General features: G+C 42.3%; 1 protein-coding gene and 1 non-coding gene across 2 annotated transcripts; both read left to right on the top strand.

The window, feature by feature from the left end:
* Window positions 1–623: 623 nt before the first annotated feature.
* On the top strand, window positions 624–9,804 carry tab1 (TGF-beta activated kinase 1/MAP3K7 binding protein 1). Its single transcript, XM_030781640.1, has 11 exons — window positions 624–656; window positions 1,414–1,544; window positions 2,063–2,213; window positions 2,576–2,662; window positions 3,368–3,506; window positions 5,846–5,962; window positions 6,386–6,497; window positions 7,570–7,714; window positions 7,878–8,091; window positions 8,607–8,760; window positions 9,120–9,804. The coding sequence occupies exons 1-11, from the start codon at window positions 624–626 to the stop codon at window positions 9,328–9,330; spliced, it is 1,494 nt and encodes a 497-aa protein (XP_030637500.1). The 3' UTR covers window positions 9,331–9,804.
* A 15,794-nt stretch (window positions 9,805–25,598) lies between these two features.
* Window positions 25,599–25,760, top strand: LOC115819882 (U1 spliceosomal RNA). Its single transcript, XR_004025555.1, has one exon. It is a non-coding gene; the product is annotated as a U1 spliceosomal RNA (small nuclear RNA).
* The last annotated feature ends 1,379 nt before the right edge of the window (window positions 25,761–27,139 follow it).

Below are 27,139 nucleotides of genomic sequence, written 5' to 3'. Positions count from 1 at the left end.
GTACTGTCATGGACGTAGTTCATGAATTCAGTTGCGTTTATCTTCTGTGGAAAATCAAGCTCACTAGTCCTTTAAGATTCTGATGGAGACAATACCTCCTTGCTTAACAGCCCTTCCGCCACATCATCGTGAAATAACTCAACAGGGTGTTTGAAAAAAGAGTTTATTTGGTCTTCTCTGTTTGTCCAGAAATGTAAGCGTCCATTGAGAACTCTTGGAAAACGCAGCAGTCCTCTGAGGGATCTAGGAGCCTGAATGGAATTAGCTTGCAATTCAGACAATTTCTGAATAAAGTGAACTGTGGAGTTACTTGATGTCATATTCGGCCTTGATGAATTTATTTACTTTTTGTGCCGAGACCTGAAGTTAGATTTAGTTCATTTTTCTCCACAAGATGGTAGCAAAATAAAAGACACATCTAATTTTCCTTGTTGAGCAGCAGAAATGCGCACTGGACGAAGTTTGTAAATACAATGATAAATACATCACGTTCTCGACAGTGGATAACATAATTGTGTATCAGTGCCCTATCCATTTGAGTTGTACATCTGCGGCATTGCACTTTTGCGCGCAACGTAGTTGCTAATGACTCAACCAAAAGTTATTTTACAGTTCCGCTCAAGATGGCGGCTCAACGGAGGAGTCTGATGCACAGCGTAAGAACATATGAAATGCTTTAGTTTGCATTAGTGTTTGAGTTCATTTGAGTGATGTTAAATGACGCTCGCGTGTTGCCGCTAAACATGAACTCTTAACGTAGAGTTTTTATGAAAGTATGATACTTGTTATTAAAATGTCTTAGGATGCAGTCAACAGCGTCAATACTGGCGAGTAGGTAGTGTCGCTTGCGGCACTTCCCTTTAAGCTAGCGAGCACAGAGGTGAAATTTCTAAACTCTTCACAGATAGTCACTCTGATTGTTGTTTTGTCTTGCAGAGGGATATAGACAGTAATCTCGAGCAAATGGGGACATTTACTTGCTTCAAAGAAGACACTGTTTGTAGTCTGCAGTGACTGGTTAATTAGTGTTTTGTTCATGTTTGTTGTTAGCCAACGCTACTCTAGCATGTAATTGCCCATAATATAGGGTAACGTCAACTGACCAATTGTCTTCGTTTGCATATTTTAGTGCGTCGGTCGGGATTAGCAGCAACTATTAAAAAAATACTAATGGCTTCTTTAGACTCTGTTTTGATAGGCACTTTTACTTGAGATGAGTCAGGGTTTCTATTTGGTTACGTCAGAACTTACTCGATGTTTGGTCGGAAACACAACACTGAATTTGTTTGTTTAATGGTTTCAGAAGGCGATTTTTAGGACGTGCTGATATGATTTGTTTAATATCGCCGCAGCAAAAGACATCAGATGTCAGCCCTGCCCGTTAACCGCATCATCACTGTTGTTTTGATTTAGCATCAGAGCTGGACAGATGACCTCCCGTTGTGCCAGCTGTGTGGTGTGGGCACGGCACCAAACTGTGTGTACGGCCCAGATGGCAAAGGCACTCAGAGTCATCCCAACGAGGATGGCCACTTCAGATTCAGGTGATGACCAGGGCTAGAACCTTCCCCGCTGTGTAACACTGGTGTTCAGGCCACTGAAACCTGATGGTCAGCACTGAATTAGAATATTCGTAAATCCTTTGATTGACAGTCTGAGGCTGGTTGAAAACTAATCATCAGAGGGATTATAAGAGGAATTATTTAATGTATTTTGTTCTTGTTAACTGTCACCTAAACTCTTGAGAGGCAGTGTTGCTTCCATAGGCTTCTCCCTTAGCTAAGGAAGAATGACATGGGGCTTTTCCCCTTGTATTCATATGTATTGTGCATTGGAGTCTTTAACATCAGTGTTAACCCTTCATCTTTCAATAATATATATCCTTAAGCAAACAAAAACTCATTTGAAATTTGTTTTCTTTTGATGATCCCAAACTGTGTATAGGATGTTAGGGAATGGCTAAGACCCCAGTGTGTACTGTAGGCGAAATTAAAACTGTGTAAGATACAATTCTTAGGTAGTAATACTTTTTGCAATAAATATTAAACCCATGTTATTGCAGCACTGACTCCTGCTTCCTGTACGGGGTTTTCAATGGTTTTGATGGGAGTCGGGTTGCAAACTTTGTCTCCCAGTGCCTGACGGCAGAGCTTCTGTTGGGCCAGCTCAACTCCAGTCATTCTGACGCGGATGTCCGCAGAATCCTCTCCCAGGTGAGAGGAGATTGTCTTGCTTCAAGAACAATGGCTTGTTCACATTCATCTTCATAGAATTTCATTTGTTGGTCAATATTTCATTATTCAAGAAAATGATGCTTTAGGCCTGTAGGGTTCTGTTTTAACTTCAAAACCTTTGTCTAATTATGTTTATGCTTAAATGTAAACATACTTAAGTGAAATCTGATTTTAGTGTGTAACAGCACGTGTTCCACACTTGTTTGCTAGTAACACAGTCTAATGAGTCGTTCCAGGTTTGATAGATAAGTTCGACTGCGTGAGTGTAGTTGAATGGTCAAATAGCCCATTCACTCGCGTTTCTCATTAATACCCTTCCGGCTCTTTCTGCCATGTTCAAGGCCTTTGATGTGGTAGAGAAAAGTTACTTTGATACCATCGATGACGCGCTGGCAGAGAAAGCTAACCTACAGGCGCAGCTTCCTGAGGTAAGAGAACATGAGTGTGTTTTGAAGCAAGCTCATAGAATCACACCAAGTCAAGGACTTCTGCACCCACACACATGCACACCGCAGAAGCGAGAATGTCAAAGGAACATTTCTACAATGCTTCAAGCTCCCTCCATTTGTAAAATAAACGTGTTCTTAAACAGAGCCCCACCCCCACCTCCCTTCATCAAGCACCCGATTTCCATGGGAACTACTTTTTCTGTTGCTAGATGGAGACACATACCAATTAAATCTTTTCAGGTGGCCCTATGAGCCCCCCCCCCCCCGCCCCCCCTCCAGTTTCTTGGACGTCATGCTCAAGGTTACTATGCTATAGAACATTATCACCCTGAAGTGCCTCTGATTTCACATCCTTCACTCAGGATAAGCTGTCAAAGTTTCAGAAAAACATCACTTTTTTTAGGTAGTGTCCCATAAGTCGTATTCTTTCATTCATACTTTTACGAAATGCTCACTCTCAATCACGATTGAATTCGAGATAGACTCTACTAATACCTTTGAGGGTTTTACAAAGCAGAATTTTTTTTTTTTTTTAAACTTCTCACACACTTCCTACGTAAAGAGAGTCAGTGGATTCTTACTCACTACGGTTAAGAGCGTTTTGCTAAAGCATATTTTCTTGTCATCCCGTTTCCTTCTCTTTGTGTTTCAAACCCTATCTTTTGTTTTCCTTCCCTTCTTTAGGGCAAACCTGTCCATCAGTTGTCTCCACAGTCTCAGAAGATTGCAGAGAGACTGAAGACCCTGGAGCAAGAAGTGTCTGGAGGGGCCACTGCAGTTGTGGCTCTTATACTCAACAATAAATTATACATTGCTAATGTGGGTATGTATTACATACTACACATCACATATACTGTATTCAACCTCCTGCTGCTTACACACAGTCACACACACACACACACACACAGAGTCACACACACAAACAGTCCAAGTTTGAATCCAGATATTATTTTCAAGAACAGTGTGCTTGGAAGTAGCGATATTTCAAAAAGCCAAATGTTTAAAATTTGAAAAAGAGGAAATTTGAATAGCCTAATAATGAATGGAAACAACTGATGATGATATAATGGTTTAATGTTGTTCATATAATGATGAACTGGTCAGGCTTCTCTAATTCTATTTGATCTGTGACTTCTAAAGGAACCCCCAGGCCTACGGCTAAAAAAATACAATACAGCAACTGACCTCCCAAATGCAATGAAGAGGGTTTTTTTTTTTTAAACCTCCCGAAATGTTTAGTTTCTGTTCCCTTTGCAATTTGTCTTTCCTCGTGTTTTTTCGCCTTCCTCCCCCAAATGCAATGCAGGATTTTCCAGCTCGCCCCAGTCCCAGAACCCTAACACACACACATTTATAGGCTGCCGATATATATATATATATATATATATATATATATATATATATATATATATATATATTTGCGAGTTTCCATCCGTTTTGAAAAACTTTTCAAAATTTCCACAGACATATTGAATGGTCATGCAGGTCTGGACTCTTTTTCTTTTCGTGCGCTCTATCATAAACGTTTATTTATTTCATGCTTGCGATAACATTGGCCGTTATTTTTGCCAAATGTATTATTCTCTTCACGTTTACGCCGTGTAATATGGTTTGTGTCTATTTCTCCGTTTCATTTTGTTGCTCTCTCTTGTCTCATCTTGGCCTCACTCTTGTGTTCTCATTCCCTCTATCTGACTTTCTCCTCTCCTGATTTTATAGTTTTACCTTGCCCCTCACCTCACCATTGTGAATTGGTTCTTAATTGTCTGCATAAATAAAGGTTAAAGAAATAAATGGCAAGCGCATGCTTAGTTGCACCTGAAAAATGCTAAATGCAGGTATATAATATACAGAATAACATTGGCACATTTTTTGTTCTACCAAAAAAAAAAAAAAAAACGAGTTAATCAATGTTTGGTAATAATGAAGAAAGAAGTATGACAGTTGACTTAAACGCACAATAGCCTAAAAACCAGTGATAAATGTGTTATAAAAATGACAGTATTCAGAGCCAGAATCCATCTGTACAGCAGAGTCTTTAAACCACAAACACTTCTCACCCCATTTGATCTTTTCAGTCACCCCTGACGAGCCTGATTTTTTTTTTTGTCATAGTCAGCTAAAGATTTTTTTTTATCTTCCTGCCTGTTTTTCACTCAACTTACTGTTTTTTTTTCCCCTCAGTTCAGACCCTAACACGTGTCACGTTAGTTCCCACAAAGCTAATTTCACCACCAAAAGGCATCACCGTGTAATAAACACAATATAATGTTTATCCCTCGCAAATTCCAAATGTTCTCGGCACGACGAACACGAGTTACGAATTGCGCTTTTGAAGAAAAAAAAATATGGGAAGTGTGTAAGGGAGTGTTTATGACAGCTGAAAATGACGAGCCTTAAATATTGCATACTTACCGGGGCAAAAATTAAAAAAAAAAAAAAAAAAAAAGGTCCTGAGGGGTGGTCAGCGGGAAATGATAATTGAGGAAAAAGGAAAACTGATCAGAGTTACCATAAGCGGTTTCTTCTCCCTCACTCCCCCTGAAGAGCAGCCCTTGGTCGATCTCAGCCAAACCCATTCTCCTAATGATTTCTTATGAGGTAATTACCAAGCCTTACTCTCGCTGTCTGACAATCCAGACGCTTTTCGGTCTGTTTCATGCCAAGACTGTCAGTCTCCCAGGATCATTTTTTTTTCTTTTTTTTTTTTTTTCTAGTCATTTGACCTGGCTGGATAGAAGAACATTTTTGGGTGCTGCTGACCTGGAGCGGTCGGTTATTTTTGTAAAAGTTTATTCCTCCCGGGCAAGGTCAAACAAGAGAGTCGGAGAACGACCTTATTTAGCTCTGTGTCACTGGCATGGGCCCCAGTGTAATGCTAATCGTTTCAGACCGCTACGCTGTTATAATGTTCAAATACATGACTTTTGCCCAGAGGTTTACGTCACTGGGCGTGAAGGGTGGTGTGTACCTACCTACTGGGAATTACAAGGACAAAGACAGTAGGAACGCATGATGGCTGGGAGGGGGAAAAAAAGTGTTGGTGTTTTTTTTTTTTATCTTGTTTTGTCACTGTTTGTTCTTAGTTTAGACATGTAGTATGATAGGGTGTCTAAATTTCCCCTTTTTTTTGGGTGGGGCCTCGTGTTGCCACACACGCAGGAACCAATCGGGCTCTGCTCTGCAAGTACACCAGCGATGGTCAGAACCAGGTGATCCAGATCGGCCGACCTCACACGACCGATAACGAAGATGAGCTCACTAGACTCGCCCAGCTCGGTGAGTTCAGATGTTCAGATCTGAACTAAATATGAAGAACATTTTTTTTAAATCAGTGTCATGTTTTTTAAAAATGTTCAGTTGACAAACTATTGTGAAACTGTTCCAGTACACACACACACACACACACACACATTATATATATATATATATATATATATATATATATATATACACACACACACACACATATATATACATACATGCATTATATATTAAATTATATTAAATATTATACATTTTATCTTCAATATTAATACCCGGAATGGGTTTTTGTAATGTGCTGTTTAGATCATGTTTGTTACCAATAGTGTAACTGTAATGTAATGATTAAGCCATTAGTTCAAGTGAAGCTCATTCCACTGACTCTCAGCCTCTCTTTCTCTCTCATTTCATTTGCTCTTTCCTCTGTCTGCGTCTCAGGTCTGGACCCAGCCCGTCTGCGGCAGGCAGGGCTCATTGCCGGCCAGAGCAGCACAAGGAGGATTGGGGACTACAAGGTTAAATTTAACTACACCGACATTGATATTCTTAGGTAAGATTAGGTGACTGGTAGATGACCTTTAGCACAGCTTTCATAGCACAAAAAAAAAGCTTTTTAACCGTGTGTAGAAAAACTGTTAATCATTGCTTTTCATAAATACACTCTTTTGTCTTTAGTCTGACTAGCTTTGATGTTTTTTATGCACTGTGGGCCAGCATCACATGCAAGGGTCACGATCCTTGGTTAAAGGTGGCCCAGTCTAAACAAAGGTATATAAATATAAAAAAAAGGGCTCGACATCAAGTGGTTATCGTTTAACCCAGTCATAATGCTGTTGACTGTTTTTAGGACCCCGTGTGACAGGAGGTTTCTTTAAACGAGTCGCTTTGGGTAACCGGACGTGCAACTTTCGTGCATTTTACCATGGGTCCCATTTCTGGGATGATGGCATCAGCTCAGTAATGCCTCGATTGTAGAAGGCCTTATATATATTTTATGGCGGTAAGCACCGCGTTAAGCTACACACTCCACTCAGGACAGAATACCCTTCAGTCCGGAGTCGCAGTAGAACTCAGCGTCGTAGGAAACGTAGATTTGCGTATGAAATAATGCATGGAAGATTTCAATAAGTGCGGTTTAGCGCTGAAAGCTTTTTCAGTCCCGTGCTTCAGAAGCAGGCATTCGGTTCATTTCGAGACGACCGGCCTTTACTTTAGCCTGGTTTCCTGTGGTCTGGACTGCAGGTTTCTGGCTTGACTGTAGTCCAAGTCCAGCATTACAGCTCTGAGCCCCTTCAAATGCTATTAACCTGAACACCAAGAACTCCAATTTCCTGCTCTGTTTTCTGTGGCCAAGAAAAGACATCTGAGGCTTTGAATGTGATTCAAATTATCGTCGAGAAAAAAAAGAAAAAATCTTAATTGAATTTCCCACTAGTGTTGGCAGAATGGCAAAGACAAAGACTTCAACAGAAACAGTGTTAGAGGAAAAATAGTGAAATAGGTTTGCTTTTGTTGATGCTTAAATGGTAAATGTTTTAAATGTATTTGTCTTTCATCTTTCTCTCTTGTCTGTAATCTCTACGTTACTCAATTCGTCCACTTTTCTCCAACCTGTATTCCAGTGCTGCCAAAAGTAAACCAATAATCGCAGAGCCTGAAATCCATGGGGGCCAGTCATTGGATGGAGTAACAGGTTTCTTGTTGCTCATGTCCGAAGGGCTAATCAAGGCTCTTGAGTCCGCCCACGGGCCTGAACAAGCCAATCAGGTATGGTCTCTTAGCACTGCCAGTCAGCCATGTCATTCCAATATGACAACTGTCAACCGTTCACATTCTGACAAACACAGTCCCTGTTGATGACATGACTGTGGTCTGGTGTGAATGGTGTACCGGTAGGAAATGTCTGAGGTTGGTTTCACTCTACTGACAGGAAATGGTGGCCATGGTAGCGGCAGAGCTGGCTCTGCAGAGCAGCCTAGAGGCGGTGGCCAAGTCGGTGGTGGAGCGGGTGAAGCGTCTCCATCACGACGCTTACGCCAGCGGAAGACAGCGAGCCCCTCACTGCGCCCGGCACGAGGACATGACCCTGCTGATTCGCACCATCAACTACAACCTCCCTGATGGGTCGCTCACTCCCACGCAGGGTACAGGGAACGGCTGTCTCATTCTCTCTTTCTCTTCCTCTCTCTCTCTCTCTCTTCCTTTCTTCTGCCTCTTGCTCTATCAGATATCTGTGCACATGATATGTATGAACTGTAAGCAGAAATAGATCCTGTTCTGAAAAAGGGCACGAGCAGTATTGACAGACGGGGATCGAGTTTTATCTTACGCGTAGTTACACCTTGATGCATGAAACCATCTCTCTTACTGGATTACATGCGAGGAGAAGTGATTGCGTATAGAGGTTAACTCACGTACATTCAGTCCAAGCGGAAATCTGGTTGTTATTTTCAGGAACTGTGCATTCGGAGGTACGAAAAAAAGAAGCCAAGAAGAAATTTTTGAAAAATCTTATAGCGTAATAATTAATTGATCACGTAGTGATGAGTTGGTGACCACAGTCAAATTGTGTTTGATGAGTGACTTTCAAGGGAACTGCTTAACTTTCACAGCTATTCCTGCTGGCTTTCTCTAACTCTTATGTCTCTCTTGACGTTAGGTGGGCGTATCTACCCAGTGTCCGTACCCTATTCAAACAGTCAGAGCACCAGTAAGACCAGTGTCACTCTCTCATTAGTGATGCCATCACAGGGCAGTCTCACCAATGGAACAAACACAGCCTCCACGCTGGAGGGGGGCACCCCCACCCCTGGGTATGGTACCTTCCCTCAACCATCCCCTTTCAATGAGTGGCACAGTCCACTCTTTCTCCTCTAAGCGTGACAAAACGCTGCATGGCAATACTGAAAAATGTCAATTGTTTTTTCTTTGTATGTGTTTAGCTACAATTTTGAAAATGTATTCAGAGGCATTCATGAATGAGCTGAGGTATTTTCGGTTCACCTGTAGCGCCAAATGCGGCACGCGCCTACGCTGATGTACCTGTGTCTCTTTTTTTTTTCCGCCCTGACCCTTTTACGATCTGTAGACTGATAGCCCCCGTCCGTCCCGCGTCAGTAGATATTTTACAGCCCATAAGTGAGATCCCTGTCCCTGTGTCCTCCCCCTGCAGCCAGAGTCCCACCGCCACCCTCCAGTCCACCAACACCCAGACCCAGAGCTCCAGCTCCAGCTCAGGGGACGGAAGCCTGTTCAGACAGCGCGGGAGCCAGGCGGCCCAGCCCGACGAGACCGGCCGGGTCCCCCCGTACGTGGACTTCACCCACTTCTACCGCCTGTGGGGCACCGAGCACAGCGACGGCCAAGGGATGGGTCCGCAGTGAAGGGTCGAGAGGAGTCGGAATGGGATGGCCTTTTAGAGAGGAAGGTCGCTTTCAGAAAATAGCAAATATTTACAACTCTGCATTCGTAAACAGAATGTTTACAGAAGGTCTACAGTGTCTGTTTTTTTTTGAACGGGCTAGACTATCATACACGCGGCATGTAATCTGTTTCTGCATGCGGTATGTTGCAAATTTGATATTTTCTGAAAGATCACCAATCAGCAACCATGGTCAAAATGACAATGAGGCGCTGTTGGACACCGTGCCGTGTTTGTCATAGAGAAAAATTACTCCATATCCATTTGAACTATGAGATTGATTGTACTGAAAAGGGAAGTACACACCAGATGTTTTCCATCAATAATGTCTTTTTTTAATTGTTTCTTTCTTTCTTTTACTTTTTTTTTTTTGTCAAGGGACCGACTTTGTATGTTTTGGATTTCCAAAACATGCTTTCACTAGTCAGAATTGAAAACTTTCTCTGTTTGTTCTCCCCCCCCCCCGAAAGATGATAGCGGTCCTCCTCTGGGCCCTCAGGAACACTTGGAAGAATGTCAAAACAGCACTGAATGACATTTTCTGTAACGTGTCTCAGTAAATTCGTTCCTCTTTAAAAATCACGCCGTCGTTCAGTAACCGTTACGTGAATTACCATAGAGTGGTGTCCTCTCATCATTTGTTAAAAAAAAAAACAAAAAAAAACGAGTGCATGTTGAACAAGTGACGGCAGGTTAGACATGGATGATGAAATGTTAAAGGGGCGACGAGAGACGGAACTTAACAAAGCTGCTCAGGGGAGGCTTTGATCTCTGCGTCTCCCACCCTCGTAACTCCTCTAGGGCTTTCTGGGCTCATGAGAAAGAAAAGGGTGTGTAAGGTGAATTTTGTTTTTACTGTCGTGGGGAAGGGAAAAAAAAAAAAAACATATCTATGTTGAGCGCATCTATATGTGTGTGTGTGTCTTTTTTTTCGTCCTTCTGTATACTTGGAGTTCTGGTGCCTTGCTGAAATAAACAGTAGAGGCTGTGACACAATGGTCGAGACTGTGTCTGCTTCTCCGTAATGCTGGCGGTAAGGTATGGGGCACTTAGCTGATTGATATTACACTGTGAATGACTGACAGCAGGTAGTTCTTTTGAAGAAACACTGCATAAAACCTGGCAGTACATTTAATTGAAGTGCAGCAGGTTTTGATGGGACCCTGCCATAATCTCACCATCTCTTCTCTATCATTATCTAAAATATCTGTGCCAACCTTTATCAGAGATGGATGCTCATACTCGACCTAGAGGTTCGCATATTTTTTCTCCTTAAGTGTGCATCATTCTCTGTATTTAGCTAACATGGGTTTGGTTGTCAAATCCTCAAAAAATCCTTTGTATGTATTCTTGGTAATCTAATGTAATTTGCATAGAATAGCTGTAATAAAACCGTCACGTTCCTTACAACTGCCCAAATGAATTAACGTTTAAGACGTGTAGTATTGTAAATGTCTAAATTTATTTGTATAAGAAGTAGGCTGTAGGCCACTATTCAGTATGATGTCCTAAGTTTGCGCGAACCTGTTTTCTTTAAACCCCCTGAGCGCAGCTTGCACAAAGCTTTCAATAAGCAAAGGAAATGAGTTTCCGTGGTTGACCTTAACCAAGTGTATTCAATCATTTATGTCACCATGTGGGCCGTCTCAAGCAGCTGGCTACCGAAAATCAAAGTGCTTGCTCCACTGGACAGCCAATGGAGAGCCACTATAGCGAGCAAGATAGCTTACGTTAGTGTATGATGGGAGGGGAGGCATAGAAATACAACTCAACAGATGTAATTTTTCATTTTCATGACGGTTACTTTGTCGTTTTACGGTGCCACCCATTTACCCCTGAATCATTTAGTCGTATTAATGCGGCAGTCGGAATACGGCTTGGCAACCGTGTGTCGACGCGTCGCCGCTTGCCGACCTCTGTTTACAATTTCGTTCTTATTTCAGTCGTGCGCGCCGCCCGCTCTCTGCTTTTGCCCCTCACACATCCTCTAATCTTCCCCCCACACTCCCTCCTGTGATAAGCAACCAAACTGGGAGGAGCTGTTGTCTCGTGTGTTCCCCCCTCCTCTACCCCGACTCATTTCTGAGGAGAGAATGAAAAATAGAGTTGAGGGGGTCTCGTTTGTACATGAGCGGAAAGGCGTCATTTTAGAGCAGAATATAGTGGGACGAGTCAGTCACAGGGAGGCACGGGGTTGGCTCACAGATAACAGCGAAGAAATGGAGAGAGGAGGGGGCAACGGATCATAAAAGCGTCAAAATCTATGTAACAAGAGGCGAGAAAGATTTTGCTTTCCTCCGCATCAGCAACACCGGGATGGACATATCTTCCGCGCTAATTCGCCAAACAATCACCCGAACTGATCGTGCTCTCTATTCATCTTCATAGGCGGATTTCTTTTCCTCTTGTAGCTGTCACTGAGGCAAGAATCACCTCATATTCGAACGCGCGCTTCGGCCAGAACGGCCGACGGACGGACAAGGGGATAGACTTATTTCGTCCGCTCTCTCAGCTGGGGAGCTGGTGGTAGTTTATCATCCCTCTATTCGGAAGACACCGCCAGACCGAAACTATGTGGCTCAAACATAAGAAAATGTAACAGAGATAGAAGATACCGGTTTGATGCGAACAAAGGCTAAAACGCAACATAATTGGGATGCCGTTTACCTCTGTGATCAAGGCCAAGACCGGACCATCTCCTTATCCGCAATGAAAATCTAAGTACACCTCACACAGGCGATGGGTAAGTCGTTTTCTTGTGTGTAGCTGTCGGGGACGGAGGAGAGTAAACCAGTTTCTTGCGTGTACTTGCGAGACTGCATCTTTGGGTGGGTGTGTTGTTTTGTGAAGCAGGAAGAAAACCCATTTACATTACCTTCTGTTAGCGTTTTGCTTGTTTTCAATAAGATGACATGTCACGCCAGCTGTAGTTTTACGGCTAAAGGTTTGAATAAAAGTGTTGTAGCTTTACCGTTCTCACTCATTTCTTTTGCCCCTAACCGATTATTATTATTATTAATATTATTATCATGTTCTTGTCATTAGGCATTGTGTCACTTGTCTGAGAAAATTTCATTTGTGTTTTGAGGTTACTGAAAGTAGCTTAATGTTTGGAAACGTTCCAGATCATTCTTGGCTCGCACGGGCTGTCAAGTAAATTTCCATGGAAAAACCTGGATCTAACGTTAGAGAACACACGAACATGCGTCCGAACCGCTCGGGCTACCATGAGCATGAGCAAGAGGTAGAGGGAGTGTTAGAGTTGTCTACGTTTATCCTGTCGGAGAGCACGCCAACCAAGATTTCAGGTTCACTTAATGATTTTCGGCCGGCAGAACCGAACGTAGGTAAAAGCAAATCTTATAATAATTTTCTTTACAGTAACCATTCAAATGACTCTGGAACTGATAATGCATAATTAACGAGTTTCAAAAAGCCACAGGTCTAGAACTGTGATGAGGCCACTTAAGGTCTCTTCTCTCTCAGAACTGAGTCATTTCTGGTACAGAGTGCATGTAAACTCTAGGTAGCTTATACCCTGCATATTCCAGTCTTACGGGGAGGTAGATATGTTTTGTGTTTTTTTTCTTGAGTGGAGCAAAGTGAATTGGTAGTAATAAAACTTTTCTGATTTAGTGACCAGTAGCTGCTCATGTCATTTGAATTTGTGGTACATGGATAACAATACCAACAATAAAATGTTGGAAGGTACTGATAACATAAGCGTGTTTATCTCACATGAGATTTAGTTTATCACCTGTGAGATGGTCGCCGATCGCAGTGATTCTCAATTCCAGTCCTGAGGGCACCCCGTCCTAATTGAGCTAGTCATGGGCTTGATGATTCATTGATCAGTGGAATCAGGTGTGTCAGTCCTGAGTTAAAACAAAGACATGCAGGACAGGGGGCCCTCAGGACTGGACCTGAGAATCACTGGCCTATAGGATCAATAGTTTCAGCTATCAAGGACGTTCTTTCGAAAATGAGCTGTCCGTCGTAGTTTAAGGTCTAAACGCTGACCAGGCTCAGGGCAAAATAGTTTTTTGTTAGTTTCTTCACATCCGATGAAGAGTTAGACATTGGTCTGCTTCAAACTTTCACTCTCGCTCTCACTTGTCCTCTTTCTGTGTGAGGAAGATTTTTCTTTATTTTGATTTTTTTTGTTTTGTTTTGTTTTTTTAACCATCAGAGATGCCTCCTCCCAGTTTTGTTCATCTTTTCATCTGACATCTGTCAGAGACACCCTATCTGGCAAAGGCTCTCTAAGTCCATGCCTCATCTTTTGGTATTCCGCTTGCCCGAAGGAACATTGCCTAGTGGAACACCAAAGAGCACAGCCAAATCTTTTTTTCCTGGTAAGGAGAGAGAGAGAGAGAGGGAGAAAGAAAGATGGGATGAAAAGAGAAAGACACAGCAGCGCTTCTGTGTTTCTATCAGTCTTAAATCTCTGCCCTCATTAATAGCGTAGAAGTTTGATGATCTGATGGGGATGAACCTCAAAGCTTCTGCTCTCACCTCCTTTGGCAGAGCTCTGTTGAAGCATAATGAGATTTTCTACGTATATGAGAGTCCTTGGACTAGGCAGGTTACCCCTGCGAGAAAGATGAGATTTATTTTCAGTCTGGCCCAAGGATGCCTGGTTAGGAAAGATTTTGATTAACGTGAGACGCTATCTTAACCCCCGTGGTCAAGATTATCTTTGCCTTCAGATGTAGCTACGATGTGGACATGAGGTAAGGATCCAAAAGGAAATCCTAGAAACTTTCCTAATCCCTTTGAAATCCTAATTCAGAATTCAGATTGGCCGTAAAGTATTGGATTCAAATTTCTTTGCTGATGCCTGTACTCAAAAGAGTAGGAATCCTCTATTCTTGACTTGTTTTGAAAACTGTTTTGGTGTATTTCTCAGTCAAATCTGTTTGGTTTTTGGGGGGCAAATCGGTTTGTTTAACATATTTTTCTCTGCGTACCAGTGTTTTAAAGGACGTAAGGTACCCCTACGAGAAGTCAGTGGACAACCAGCCTTTTGCCTAAATGGATGTTTCACTTGGCTATAGAAGATTTTCCTCAGTTTTTTGGTAGAGGGCTTTCAATATTGTGTCCCAGACCGTCTTTTAGAGATTTTTAGGACTAGCATTCAATCAGGGTATGACCTTAATTCTCCTTCCTCCTGCTCAGGAGGTTTGGGATCGAGGGTGCGGTTTGGGTTCTGCAGGAAGCCGCAATGTCGCCGCACAGTGATTGTAGGCCCACCCAAAGTAAACAAGTTCGTTTTCGCGTTAACCTAAAACGTAAAATCACGTGCATTGCTGTGCCATGTGAGAGATGGAAATTCTCACCTAATACCGAATGCATGTCGTAAATTGAAAAACTGAAATGCTAAGGTGGCTCTATAAAAGAACATATCTGTGATGATGGGGAGCGAAATGTTTCTTAGATGCGTATCTATGCTGAAAACAAGCTAAAACCAATCAGCTAGAGTTTTCTGTGTCACACGCTCACATCCTTTTTATTTCTCTGCACCACTTAAAAAAAAAAAAAAAAAAGCATGTTGACATTTTGTCTGCATTGACACTTGAAGAAACATCCTGTGAGACTGACACAAACGACGGATTGTACATGTCAATTTGAGCTCACTGAATCATCATTTTATGATAACATTAGCATGTACAATGAGGTCCCAGTGTCCCTGCTGTGCTATCCAAGCTTGAAGTTTTTAGTAAATAATCTGTGTCACTTTCATTCCTTGATGTTATCTTTAATAGTATCGTCATTTCGTTTTCTTGTGGTTTGAGCTGGACTTTCGTTGGTTATTTTTAAACCTGTCTAGAGTTTACCCTCGGCGGCCAAACCGCTGTCGACTTTTTTTTTTGTTCTTGACTGATGTGAACACGCTGGTATAATGTCATGGCATGCCCGGTTGAATTTGACTATGATGGTGAGTCAAATTCGACTCTGTATTTAGTTCCATGAGCAAACGTCGCTCAATGTTTTGGTAATCTGTACGTATGCAGTCGTATAATCATGCAATCCAGTTAGCAGTCGTGAATTTATGTGTATTCACTAAGATAGTGGTCACTCTTTGCTCCATCATGCGTCTCAATCTGTGTTCAGCTTTCTTTACAGAACTTATAACATTTCACAGATGTTTTGCTTACATAAACCATCAATTCTGATCATGCCCCCAGGCATTCGGAATTGGTGCCAATAACATGTAACAACCGGCATCATAACAGAGTGACGGGTCAAATAAACAGTACATTAGACGAGGACTTTTTTTTCTGTTCCTCGTAATAGATGCACTATAACTTGTGTTGGCCATTTTGGGTGTTATACAGGGTGTGCTGAAAGACTTCCATAGTGATGAAACACAACTGTCAGACATGGTTGGTCTGACCTAGCTCTCCTCTCTATATAAGGATCCAGCATTGACACAGAGCGCGTCTTTTACGGGGGCAGTGCCAAGTTTACCGTCAGGCCAGAATAGAAACCTTCACTCATGCTAGGGCTGCCAGCTCTTTGACAAACCCCGTGCTGACCGCCTTTTGTCTCGCTGGTGTCACCTTTCAGGCTTGTCCTACTATGCCCTCCCCGTTTCCTCCCATGCGCACACACCTACAAAAGAAGAATTGGTTATGACCTGTTTTTGACCCCTATGGTCTGTTTAAAAGGAAGCAAAAGCAGACTGTTCCATTTACGTGTTGCGAGAGGGGTGAGCTTACAAATACAGTCTAGCCAGAGCGGCTCACCAAAAAAACAAAAAACAAAAGAGATTACACAACATGCAAAACTGAATCTTGCATTTTACAGTAGGTTGTAACTAGTATTCTCTGACAAACTACTCAATGTTGCTGGAAAATCCATTCGATAACTACGCCTAGGCCTACGCACATTGTTTTTATGGAAATATCAACAAAATTAAAGCTCAGTGAAATGCTTTCCTTCCCCTACATCCGCCAAGTCTTTTTTTCCCTGTAGGTTTCATACTATTTTCTGGAAAAGCCTGTCAACTCAACAAAGAGGGACATATTCTGTCAGTTAGGATTTCAATAGATTCATTTAGTTAATGACATACATCTCATTTTGAAATGGGTTTTGAGTAAGAGTATGTGTGTGCGTGTATGTGCGTGCGTGCATGCCCTAGTTCAGCTTAGCAATATCGAAAAATCATCAAGCACATCATTAATGCCGAGTTATGCTAAATGCCAAAGGCAAGCGCGTTAAGCCCGAGATATTTCTTTTTTTTTTTTTCTTCAGAACAAAAGTTCACTTCAATGAGTAGTTAGCTCCTCAGAGAGGGAGAGAGAATGAGGGGCAAAGAGAGAGTGAGTGGGCAGCTGCTGGAGACTCTGTGCCAGCCGTCTGTTTTGGTCAAGCATGCCTGGGGAGAGCTTGAACAAGTGATCGAGCAAGAGAGAGAGAGAGAGAGAGAGAGAGAGAGAGAGAGAGAGAGAGGGAATGAGAAGAAGAAGAAGAAAAAGAAGAAGAAGAAGAACAGGAACAGGCAACATTTCATTAGAATTATCCCAGCGTTGTAACTCATGTGGGGAAACAGCCTGGAGCTAAAACGCTCTCGCACTCTTCTCCTTCTCTATTTCTTTCTTTCTTTCTTTCTTTCTTTCTTTTTTTTTAACTTTCAAAATCAAAAGGGTGTCATCCCAGGTCCGAATGGCTGTCTGTTCTTTTTTTTTTATTTTTTTGGGTTATTTTTTGAAGGGCAGTCAAGGTCCTGTGACTCAGCCGTGGACTGAGGCAAAAAAACAAAAAAACCCTGATCCTGGATCAGTTGACGAGGCATTTCTGTCTTGGCTCTGCCTGTGGCTATCTGTTCTCCCCTGGTTACTCAATACTGGTAAATCATTCAGCAGTTGCTGAATTGAGATATTTCTTGAACAAGAAGGGAAAGTGTTTCTCCCCATCTGGTGGAAGGAGACAAAGAGCCCTCTTCTTATCACACTATCTGATATAGTTGTGCAGTTTCACTTATTCGGTCACAACCATTCAGTTGCACATGCGTAAAGTTCTGCTGTTAGACAGCAGTAGGGCTATCCTACAACAAAGCATTAACTATCTAAGTGAACTCAGTACTGTTGATCACAAAATAAAGAACATTTCAAGGTTCCTCACACAAACAAGTAAAACAAGTGTGTGTTTGTTAATGTTTCAATGCCCGCCTCTATGTGTATGAACATGTTAGAATATCTCCGAGGGTGAGAAACAGGAACAGCATGAATAGACCCTATACGAGTGACTGTGTAAATAGTTTTTTTGACTAGGCCTTCTGGCTATATAATCAGAAAGCAGCAGCGTGTAACAGTATTAAATACACAATATAGATTGCTCAAGGTAAAGACCACTTTTGTTAGAGTTTCTCAATCAGCTTTATTCAACACATTCAAGAAAGACCACACGCTCTTCTTTAAGATGGCCACAATTGAGCAACTCATGTGAATGTGACCCAGTGTGGAAAAACAAACCATTCAGAAACTGTGTCAAGGCATTGTCTTTTGAGAGAGACAGCCCAAAACATCTCTCCTATTCTCTGCCATTGGAGCGCATTACTGAAATTCCCCCTTATTAACCGCATAGGCACCAAGCATAATGATGCGTTGAGGCTTGTGACCGTGTTGTCGTTGTTGTTGTTGTTATGTGTGTATTTGGCATGCAGTCGTCAGTAACGTTGGCACGTGAGCCCTGAATCTCAGCCAGTCTGACCATTCAGGTTGTATTACAGGATATCTGTAAAGGTGCCCAGGTCCTGCCTACATTACCTCCAGTCTTATTCAGGAGTGCCAACAGAGCAACTGAATACCTGACCTCATCTTCATTCAGTCACCATCATCGGCTCTCTAAAATAAGACCTTAAAGGTGCCAAAGTACCTGTCTGGAATACTGGCTGAGATCGAGTGACAGGTTTCTCTCTTTGTTCCAGTGTCGCTAGGCACAGGTGTAACGTCCCAGATTTTGGGAAGAGACGTGTCAATTCTCAGACACCGTTGTGTGTTCCCTTTACCCCGTTATTTGGTTACACGTAGGCATTTAGGTCATTTGCTCTCCTTTCCTTGGAATTTCAGCTCAATTTCATGCTAAATAATAGCTGTGAGGCGTAACCGGCTAAGGTGGGTAACGGACAACAATGCAACAAATGGAAGAATCAGGTGTGTCCTATTGCGCTATTCTTATTCTGTGAACAAGGGCTTCCTGGAACCTGGAGGCCTGTATTTTGTGTCCCAGAGCGAGCAGAATAGTGAGGGTGAAAAGGTGATGTCGGGCATAGAGGGAGAGCACAGACTGGGTGGATGTGTTTGAGAGGGTCAGTACCCGCTCCCCTCCCCTCCCCCAGGAGAGAAAAGGACTCTATTGTACAGATAGAGAAGAACTCCAATAGAAGGCGATATTCGAGCCCTGAGAGAGGGGACAGTGCAGGAGAATGGACTCTATTGTGTCGCTGGGTGGTGGTGGAAATGTCCAGAGACAGATAGGCGGGCGAGGAACACACACACACACACACACACACACACACACGTACGCACACACATATACAACACCCTCAATGCCAGGGTTCATGTTTGGCCCAACCACGCACCCAGTGACACACAGTGACAGACTGTTACTGACGTGAGTATCCATGGAGACATATACAGACCCGGTGTGTAGTCAGACGTTCTCAGTCTTTGAGCATCACTTTTCTTCATCAGACTTTATGCCAATAAGAGTCAACAAACACAGAGATGTCAAAACTGCTAAAAAAAGGACACAGTGACACAAACACATACACCAACACTCTCGATTACACTCATGTCCATGTGTACCCACTCTTAAGATGTCACACTCGTCTGGCTTGACACATTGAAGACACCCACTACAAGGTGGGTAGAAATTCAGGATCCAACACTTGTTCCATAGCAAGTCATCATTATTTGTGTGGGGCATATGAGTTTCTGTTCAGAAAAAACAGACATTTATTCTGTTATCATCTTTTCCCTCTCTGTTTTCTTCTCTTTTCCTCTCTCGCTCTCTCTCCTTCTCTTGCATTCTCTCAGTACCCATATGTCAGTAGATGGACTCAAACAACAGCTTGACGGGGAATTTGTGTGTAAATGACAACAATATAGACACAGCTTTATCCACACTTATATTAAAACGGATTTTAACCGATTAAATAAACACGTGAAAAACACAAACCACATTAGATAAACAGAGTTTCATATCTGAAGTTTTAAAGATGGTGATGTCTCAGTCCAAGTTTCAGCCTAAGTTTCAACTTTCGTACATGCATACACACACATGCGCGCACACACACACACACACACAGCTGTTTCCTTGTTCTTTACACTACGCATTCAGAAAAGCAGCAACCGTCTCATTTCAAAGAGATGACATGGTAACCAGCGAGGTATTGCTTCATGTTTTAGACATTCATTATGCATAAAGTACTGGCTTAAAATGACAAACTGAGTCGATGGGGAATGTATTGTTCATCTGATGGAGTGCAATTGTGAGAGAGGCATGGTAAAAAGCAGATGCCAGCACCTTGCCAGGAACTCAATTAGTCGCTCCCGCTGAGGAGAAAATAGGTGATTCGCCACGTAAATGAAACTACCCTGTCCACATACTAATGGTCTCTTTTCAGTATCAGCAATACTGAATCGCATTCAGGTGAGTTTTTGTGTGTGTGTGTGAGTGTGTGTGTTGTCGCAATATTTCTTATCGAAAATATTTTCAAATCTCTGTCCGCCTGTCTCACGTTTGAAAAGATATCCTGTAAATATTTGGTGTCTTTCTCTTCTTTTTTGTGTTTTTTTTTTTTGTTGCTGTAGCTCATGTTAGGATCCTAACGTAGGTGAACTAATCCACTCTCTTTGGCACTACGACGGCTGTGTTGCACAATACTGTTTCGTTGTTCTGATACAGTGGGAGAGGTTGATCAGTCGGTTAACATTGGGAATGGTGACAGAGACAGATCGAGAAATCCAGTTTGGGATGGAGGCCAACTCTAAGCTATCATCAGGGTTTCTGTGCTATGTGAATTCCTGGGAATCCCTAATGACAAATGAACATGTGTTATCAGAGCTCTCGTGTAATATCAGCTATGAAAGCCTGAGAGCTTGACTTGCTGTCACATCCACATTTATCACAATTATGTGAAGCGGAACTGAGAAAGATTTGTGAATTAGAACATTCCTGCGCTTCACTGACAGTGTTTAGATCCAAAATTAGCCAAGCCAGGTTTGGATATCTGCTGTCTTTAACACTTTTGAAAGTAGTGTCATTAAAAGCAATATTTTTTGCAGGCGTTTGCTATTCTGGAACTTTCATTTACTCACTTTGAGAAAAAAAAAGGTGGAGGGAGGGGGGGGCAGACTGCAAAGGAGTGATTTCTGGAACGTTCAGCCACATGTTTCTTTCCCATCTCCTTTCAACAAGCAGAGGTCAGCTTAGATATCGACCGTGTGTAAAGAGCAGTCATAATGCATGAAAGATTATGATGCCGATAATTAGAAATGGTATGGTGAAAAAATCTATTGCTACATTTGGCTTCTGTTGAGAACCGGTGCATGCATGAACAGACGCAATAGATGAACGAGTCTCAGTTTTATATTAGTTGATGACACACAGCAGCGATAAAATGGTTATTTCTCTCTAACGGGGTCTTCAGCTTGGAGGGGTGGATTAACCTATCGGAGACTTCATGATTTGATTTTCTCACACATTCCTTCTAACCATCTAGAAACCGCTAGTTCATGTGGTATAACTGCACAATATTTTCAGTTGAGACTGTGCAGTCAGGCTTGAAAAAAAGAATTGGCAGCAACGTGACAATAGACAAACTTGTGAACAACATTGACACACAGAAACAGAAACGATTGTGGGAGGTGTTGGAACTGGAACAACTTTGATCTGAAGTACATTTTCAAAGTCAAAACATCAATGTCAGAACTTGATTGAGTTAAACTATACCCTTGCCACTGAAACTGAAAGAAAACTTTGGTCTGTACAGTTGTAAGTAGTTAAATTGTTGTTCTTCCGGGTTCATGAGAAAGTGGAGAAATGTACTGCATTATGTGTCATCTTAGAGATTAGCACATTAGCTGGAAATGTTGTCTCAAGATGTGTACCCAGCTCTGTCATTGGGCCTTGTGGTAGAAAATTCCAGAACACAAGCTGTTCTCTTGTACTGAGTCCTAACATAGCATTTTAAGCCTCCTTGTCCTAGTCCAGATGCTGGTCAGGATGAATGTAATCCAGGAGGTGCAGCACAGGGATTATTGAAAAAAAATTTAACAATAGAATTAAACAATTCAATTCAGTTGAAGAAAATGTTTGGTCCATATTAACACAGCTCACTCGCTATGTGCTTGATTTTTTTTTTTTTTTTTTTGGTCTCTAGATTCAGTCACATATTTACATATTTACTCAGGGAAATGTTGTAGCGCTGCATGACCTGGCCCAAAAAAAAAAAAAAAAAACACCAAAAAAAAAAAAAAAAAAGCAGGGCATAAGGAAAGTTACAAAGAAACTACTAGGAAAGGAAATTTCCCTTTGTATACCTAAGGCGCGTTCCCCGAAATCTCATTCGCCGATAAGTCTTTATATTGAATAAATATCGAATGCACTAAATGCGTTGCTATTACCTCGTCGTTCACGAATGCGCGGCTGGCACAGAAACTGTAAGGGTGTTACTGAAGATCACATGAGCTGGGTTAGGAGCACATGTCCTCACAGCAGGGGTTAGTAAAACAAGAACTGTTGAGTGTCTGGGTATGAGGATGTTCACAGTCGTCACATTAAGAGGAAGTGAAAGTGAGTTTACGTTGGGCCCAGGTGCAGGTCACCGCTATGGTTAGATTCGATCATGAGACGCACTTAGTAGAGCCAGCATCTCTTTCAGGCTGTGGCGCGGCATGCACATTGTGAAACGTGTGTGTGTGTGTGTGTGTGTGTGTGTGTGTGTATGTGTGTGTATGTATGTATGTATGTGATATTGGCCACAGTGGTAACGACTACTAACAGCCCAATGGTTGCACTGTGCTGTGGTGTTTGTTTGTTGACCCATGCTGCTTCTCCAAATATCATGCCATTTAGAACAAATACCCATCATATGCAAAGCCACTTTCATACTCCTAATCTGTATTCATGGGCCACTTCCACCCAGTTCCACTGAATTAAAAAAGGTCAACGCCATATTCTGAAAAGGTCTTTTCCATTATTTCCTGTTTCAAGCTGTCCAGTGCAGCAACTGCTGTACTGCATGATCAAAAATATCACACTGGCCTATCTAGATGTTTCGCCCATCTCTGAGTGAGAGCTCTGTCTCTCTCTCTCTCTCTCTCTCTCTCTCTTGTCCTTTCTTTTCCTCACTCTATTCTCGTTTAAATGGGTATTTTTCATACCCTGATAAAGCTCTCACCATGCATGAGGTCCCAGTGGCCATCTTAAGTTCTCTCTCTCTCTCTCTCTCTCTCTCTCTCTCTCTCTCTCTTTCACTGTGGGAGGGTTACATAACAGGATTAGAGCCTGGAGCCCCAAATGCACCTTTTTTTCTTTCTTTTTTTTTCATCTCTTCATCCCACCATGCAGGTTGCTTGCTCATCTTGCCTGGACCTTCCATTTCCTGATGTTAACGGTTTTAGTTAAGGACCACCCCACCAGGGAGGACATGAAGAGGGTGTGTCCCCTGAATGAGATTGTTGGGTCTAGAATCCAAATCGTTCATATTTGCCTCTAGTCCACATTGCTAACATTTCTGTCATGTTCAGGAAATCGAGCACAATGGTGCAGAATGTTACTGAAAGAAATTCTACGTACGGACCAGACAAATACGCAAACCAGACATAATATATATAGAGTACTGACTGACTATGTTACAGATTTGTGAATTTATCCTTTTTGCCCACCTCTCAAATATCGTAAGTGTAAAATTCATGCCACCAATCTCACAGTCTCTCTAATGAGTCTTTGGCACTGATCTATCAGTGCATGAACTGCATTGTCAATTCCCCTTAATCTCCAACCCAGTTCCGTTAACACGAGGCCTTCCCAAACTCACAGAGGCAAAGAGAGAGAGAGAGAGAGAGAGAGAGAGAGAGATGTGAACAAGATTTGAAGAGTTATCTAAATATTTTTTTTTGCCTCCCCAGTCAAAAACAAAATACTAAATACAGCCTCTGGACTGTTAAATGTCATTACCAAAAGTTTACTGATAGCGTGAATGGAAACATGTTTGCATGTCCCTTGCTATGTCGTTTATATTAAGCCAGCCAAAGAATTTTCCTGCTTAGTTTATCAGGTGTACTTCTTGTAGATATGTTTGGTTGTATGGATATGTGTAAGAGTGCTGTTTATGCTTGTGTTTGAAGTTGCACGTCAGGGTGCATATTTCTGCTTCAGTAACGGTATGAGTGTTGTATGTATGCATGTATGTACGTGTTACATTACTTTGAACAATATTGTACACATCACTTGATTCTTTGTTTATTTACAGAACCACATACACCCATTTGAATACAGTTAATTGTACCGTCCTCATTCTGGTCTCCTGTGTGAAGTCCCTGCCTGTGCTCCTGTAAAGTTCATCCCGACCATAAGTAGTGTTTTGGCCGACACTCTAGGTTGAGGGTGGTGATAAACACAACCAGTGCCTTACAGTCACACAACACAACAGTTCTCACATACACACCGGTTCATTCCGATTTTGACACGGGCCAACAGACCAAAAAGATTATGACGGGTTCCCTAAACATTGAACAGTTCCCGGCACGACCTGCTACAGCACCTCCTCCTTGTAGAAAATAAATTACTGTTACAACGATATGACTCAGATCCTTAGCTTGACTCTGCAGGGACAAGGGGAGGGGCGATTAGCATGTTTTAACAAAAGAGACAGAGATGGAGAGAGAGATAGAGAAAGACAGAATGAAAGAGAGGGGTGACTCAGCAGCCTTTGGACAGACGTCTCAGATCTTGGGGTGGTTGCACTTGCTGTTTACTTCACATGTGAAAAGAGAGCTGTTGAACCAATAGCTCCCTCCCCTCCCTCAGCAAACACAAAGCGGTGTGAAAAAAAATTAGGCCCGTACCCGACTCAGAATTTTGTTAGTCAGATCGGCTTTGGCTGTTTAATATGAAGATTTGACTCCCCCCCCACCCCCCCCTTTTTTTTTTTTACACAGGCCTATAGACCATCTGGCAATCAGAAAATCCATCAGCAGAAGTTTCAGTGATGGTTTCGACAACATTTATGTAGTCAAATGCAACAGAGTCATGGGAACACATTTTTGAGCATTTAAAAATCAATAAAAGACGGCTGCATATTATGCAAGATTTGAATTGAGGCCTAATTGAATTGCTGACATATAATGACGGGCTACCATTATGGATTTTCTAGAATAATGAGATAGGCAGTATAGTCTATTTTTTTGCTCAGATAATTGCGGAATGGCCGCAATAGCTATGCAACTTACCATTTTCAAGTGGTTGGCCATGTTCGATGTTGTTGAATGATAAGTGAATTCTTGCATACAGAGTTTGCATTGAACTTTGTTAGGGTTGTCCTTCAAAAGTTCGAAATGCCGCCATACTTTAGACATCTTCTGACCCTACACCACACCGGCAGCGACAACAAGCGACAACGCGACCGGAAGTCATTCATTTCCAGTGGTTGCTGGGCTACAATGAGTGATATGGTGCTACGGGTTGCCAGGCAACAAAATCATTTTTTTTTGTTTTTGTTTGCTGGTTTGTTTAGAAGGCGTGCCAGATAGCCCTGCTAGAATAAAACAATATATTTATGATTTCCCTTATTTATAATTCCTCATTGAAATGTTATTCCTGTGCAATTTTTAAAAAGCTGCTATCTGTTTTATTCTGTTATTGTGATGTATACTGACTGACCAAAAAAAAAAAAAAAAAAAAGACATTGCTAGACTTGAAGAATCTCAGTCGACTGGCGGGTCTCCAACAGGTGATTCAACTCGTTGACTGTCAGGGGCGGCCCTAGCGGGAATACAACCTTGATGCTTTGATCTAGAGTCTTTTTTTTCTTTCTTTCTTTCTTTTTTGGAGCTCAGTTGTTAAGTGTGGATTATGTTGCTGTGGTCCTGTCCTTATTGATTGATTGATTGATTGATTGATTTTGAGGGAATGAATGTTGATGGTTCTTTCGTACATAGACGCCAACCTCTCTCTGATTCCTCTACTCTTCCCTCTCTGCATGGAGTCAATTATTCTTAGCACACCTAGCAGGGGAGACACCATGATCACGAAGGTGGTTCACCCAGGGTGAGGCTTAGCCATTGCACTTGGGCTATGCTGACCCCTGCGAATTCTCCAGATGCGGGAATCTCAACTGCATAATGGGTGGTAAGGGGAGACTGTGCTCGCACTCTCCACTAATGTTTTTAGGGATTCACAGAGGCTCAGAGGTTAGCACTGTCGCCTCACAGTAAGAAGGTCCTGGGTTCGACTCCCAGCCGTCCCAGGTTCTATCTGTGTGGAGTTTGCATGTTTTCCCTGTGTTTGCATGGGTTTACTCCGGGTGCTCCGGTTTCCTCCCACCACAAAGACATGCATGATAGGATTAGTACTCCTGTCAGTGACCTTGACCAAGGCCCTGGCAGAAAGACCTGTTGGTCCCCAGGCGCTGGTGGCGACAGCTGCCCACTGCTCCCAGCTCATTGTGTGTGTGTATGTGTGTGTGCTCACTGGTGTTCAGATGGGTTAAATGTAGAGGCTCAATTTCACTTCTCAGTGTGTGTGTGTGTGTGTGTGTGTGTGACAAATAAAGTACTTCTCCTCTTCTTCTAGCACACTTTAGTGAGCTGCGCAAAGAATTTTGAATATATGCAAATGTTGATGTATCCAAATGTAATCAAATGACTTGATACCAGAGTAATGAAAATTTACAAAGAAAATTTGAATCTAGCAAGCAAAATTACACAAGTTTTTGTTGTGTTCTTTGCCTCCCCATTGTCCATGCATTCACTCTGAGTGCTAGCACAGTGCTTTGCTTAAAATGTGAGCGTTTCGGTAGACACGCAATACCAATACAATAGATGACTGGTTAGATAAACCATTGCTTTGCTTGGAGGGGACCTTCGATCATGTCAGCCTATCTGCTGAATGCAGTTTGACAGTGGAGAGCTAACTATTTCTCTCAAAAACAGAAGTATTAGTTATTTCATTCAGTAACACATCAAAGACACGAAGTTACCGCACTAAAGGGATTTGAAAGTCTTATCAGCCTCCCAGTTCAGCTATTGTCTTGAGTTTATCTGGCGGCGGAAATATTCCTCAACAGAGCCTTCTTACTATGCTTTTGGAAAACCAGTGTTTAGTCTGCTGAATAATGACACACCTGGGACAGGCTATAATGAGTGTCGCTGTGACACCACGCATGTGTTTGCAGACAGTGTTCTTGTGACTAGCTCCATTCACCATTAGCTATTATTTAGCTTTGTTAACAGCTTCCTGGAATGAGTCAGCAGGAATAGAGGAGACATTTTCAGCTCTGCTTACCTAAATATGAGTGGCATCAGCATTTCTGCTGTTATCCTTTCAGTAATTATGAGCTTGTGTCAGGAGGGGTGGGCATTGGACGGTGGAAGACAGAAGAGCGTATCTGTCTGTCAGCTAAGCATACTGTCTGTTGTTTGAAACTGTGAGGAAATTTGAAGGGGGAAAACTGGAAGTCCCCACCCTTTCATGTGCCCGTCCGCAGCAATGTCACATTCCTCGAAAATTAGCCCCGGTATTCATGCTACAGTGTTCAT

Source organism: Chanos chanos, chromosome 8, assembly GCF_902362185.1.
Source record: "Chanos chanos chromosome 8, fChaCha1.1, whole genome shotgun sequence".
NCBI lineage: Eukaryota > Metazoa > Chordata > Actinopteri > Gonorynchiformes > Chanidae > Chanos > Chanos chanos.
This window is presented reverse-complemented; position numbering and strand designations above follow the sequence as displayed.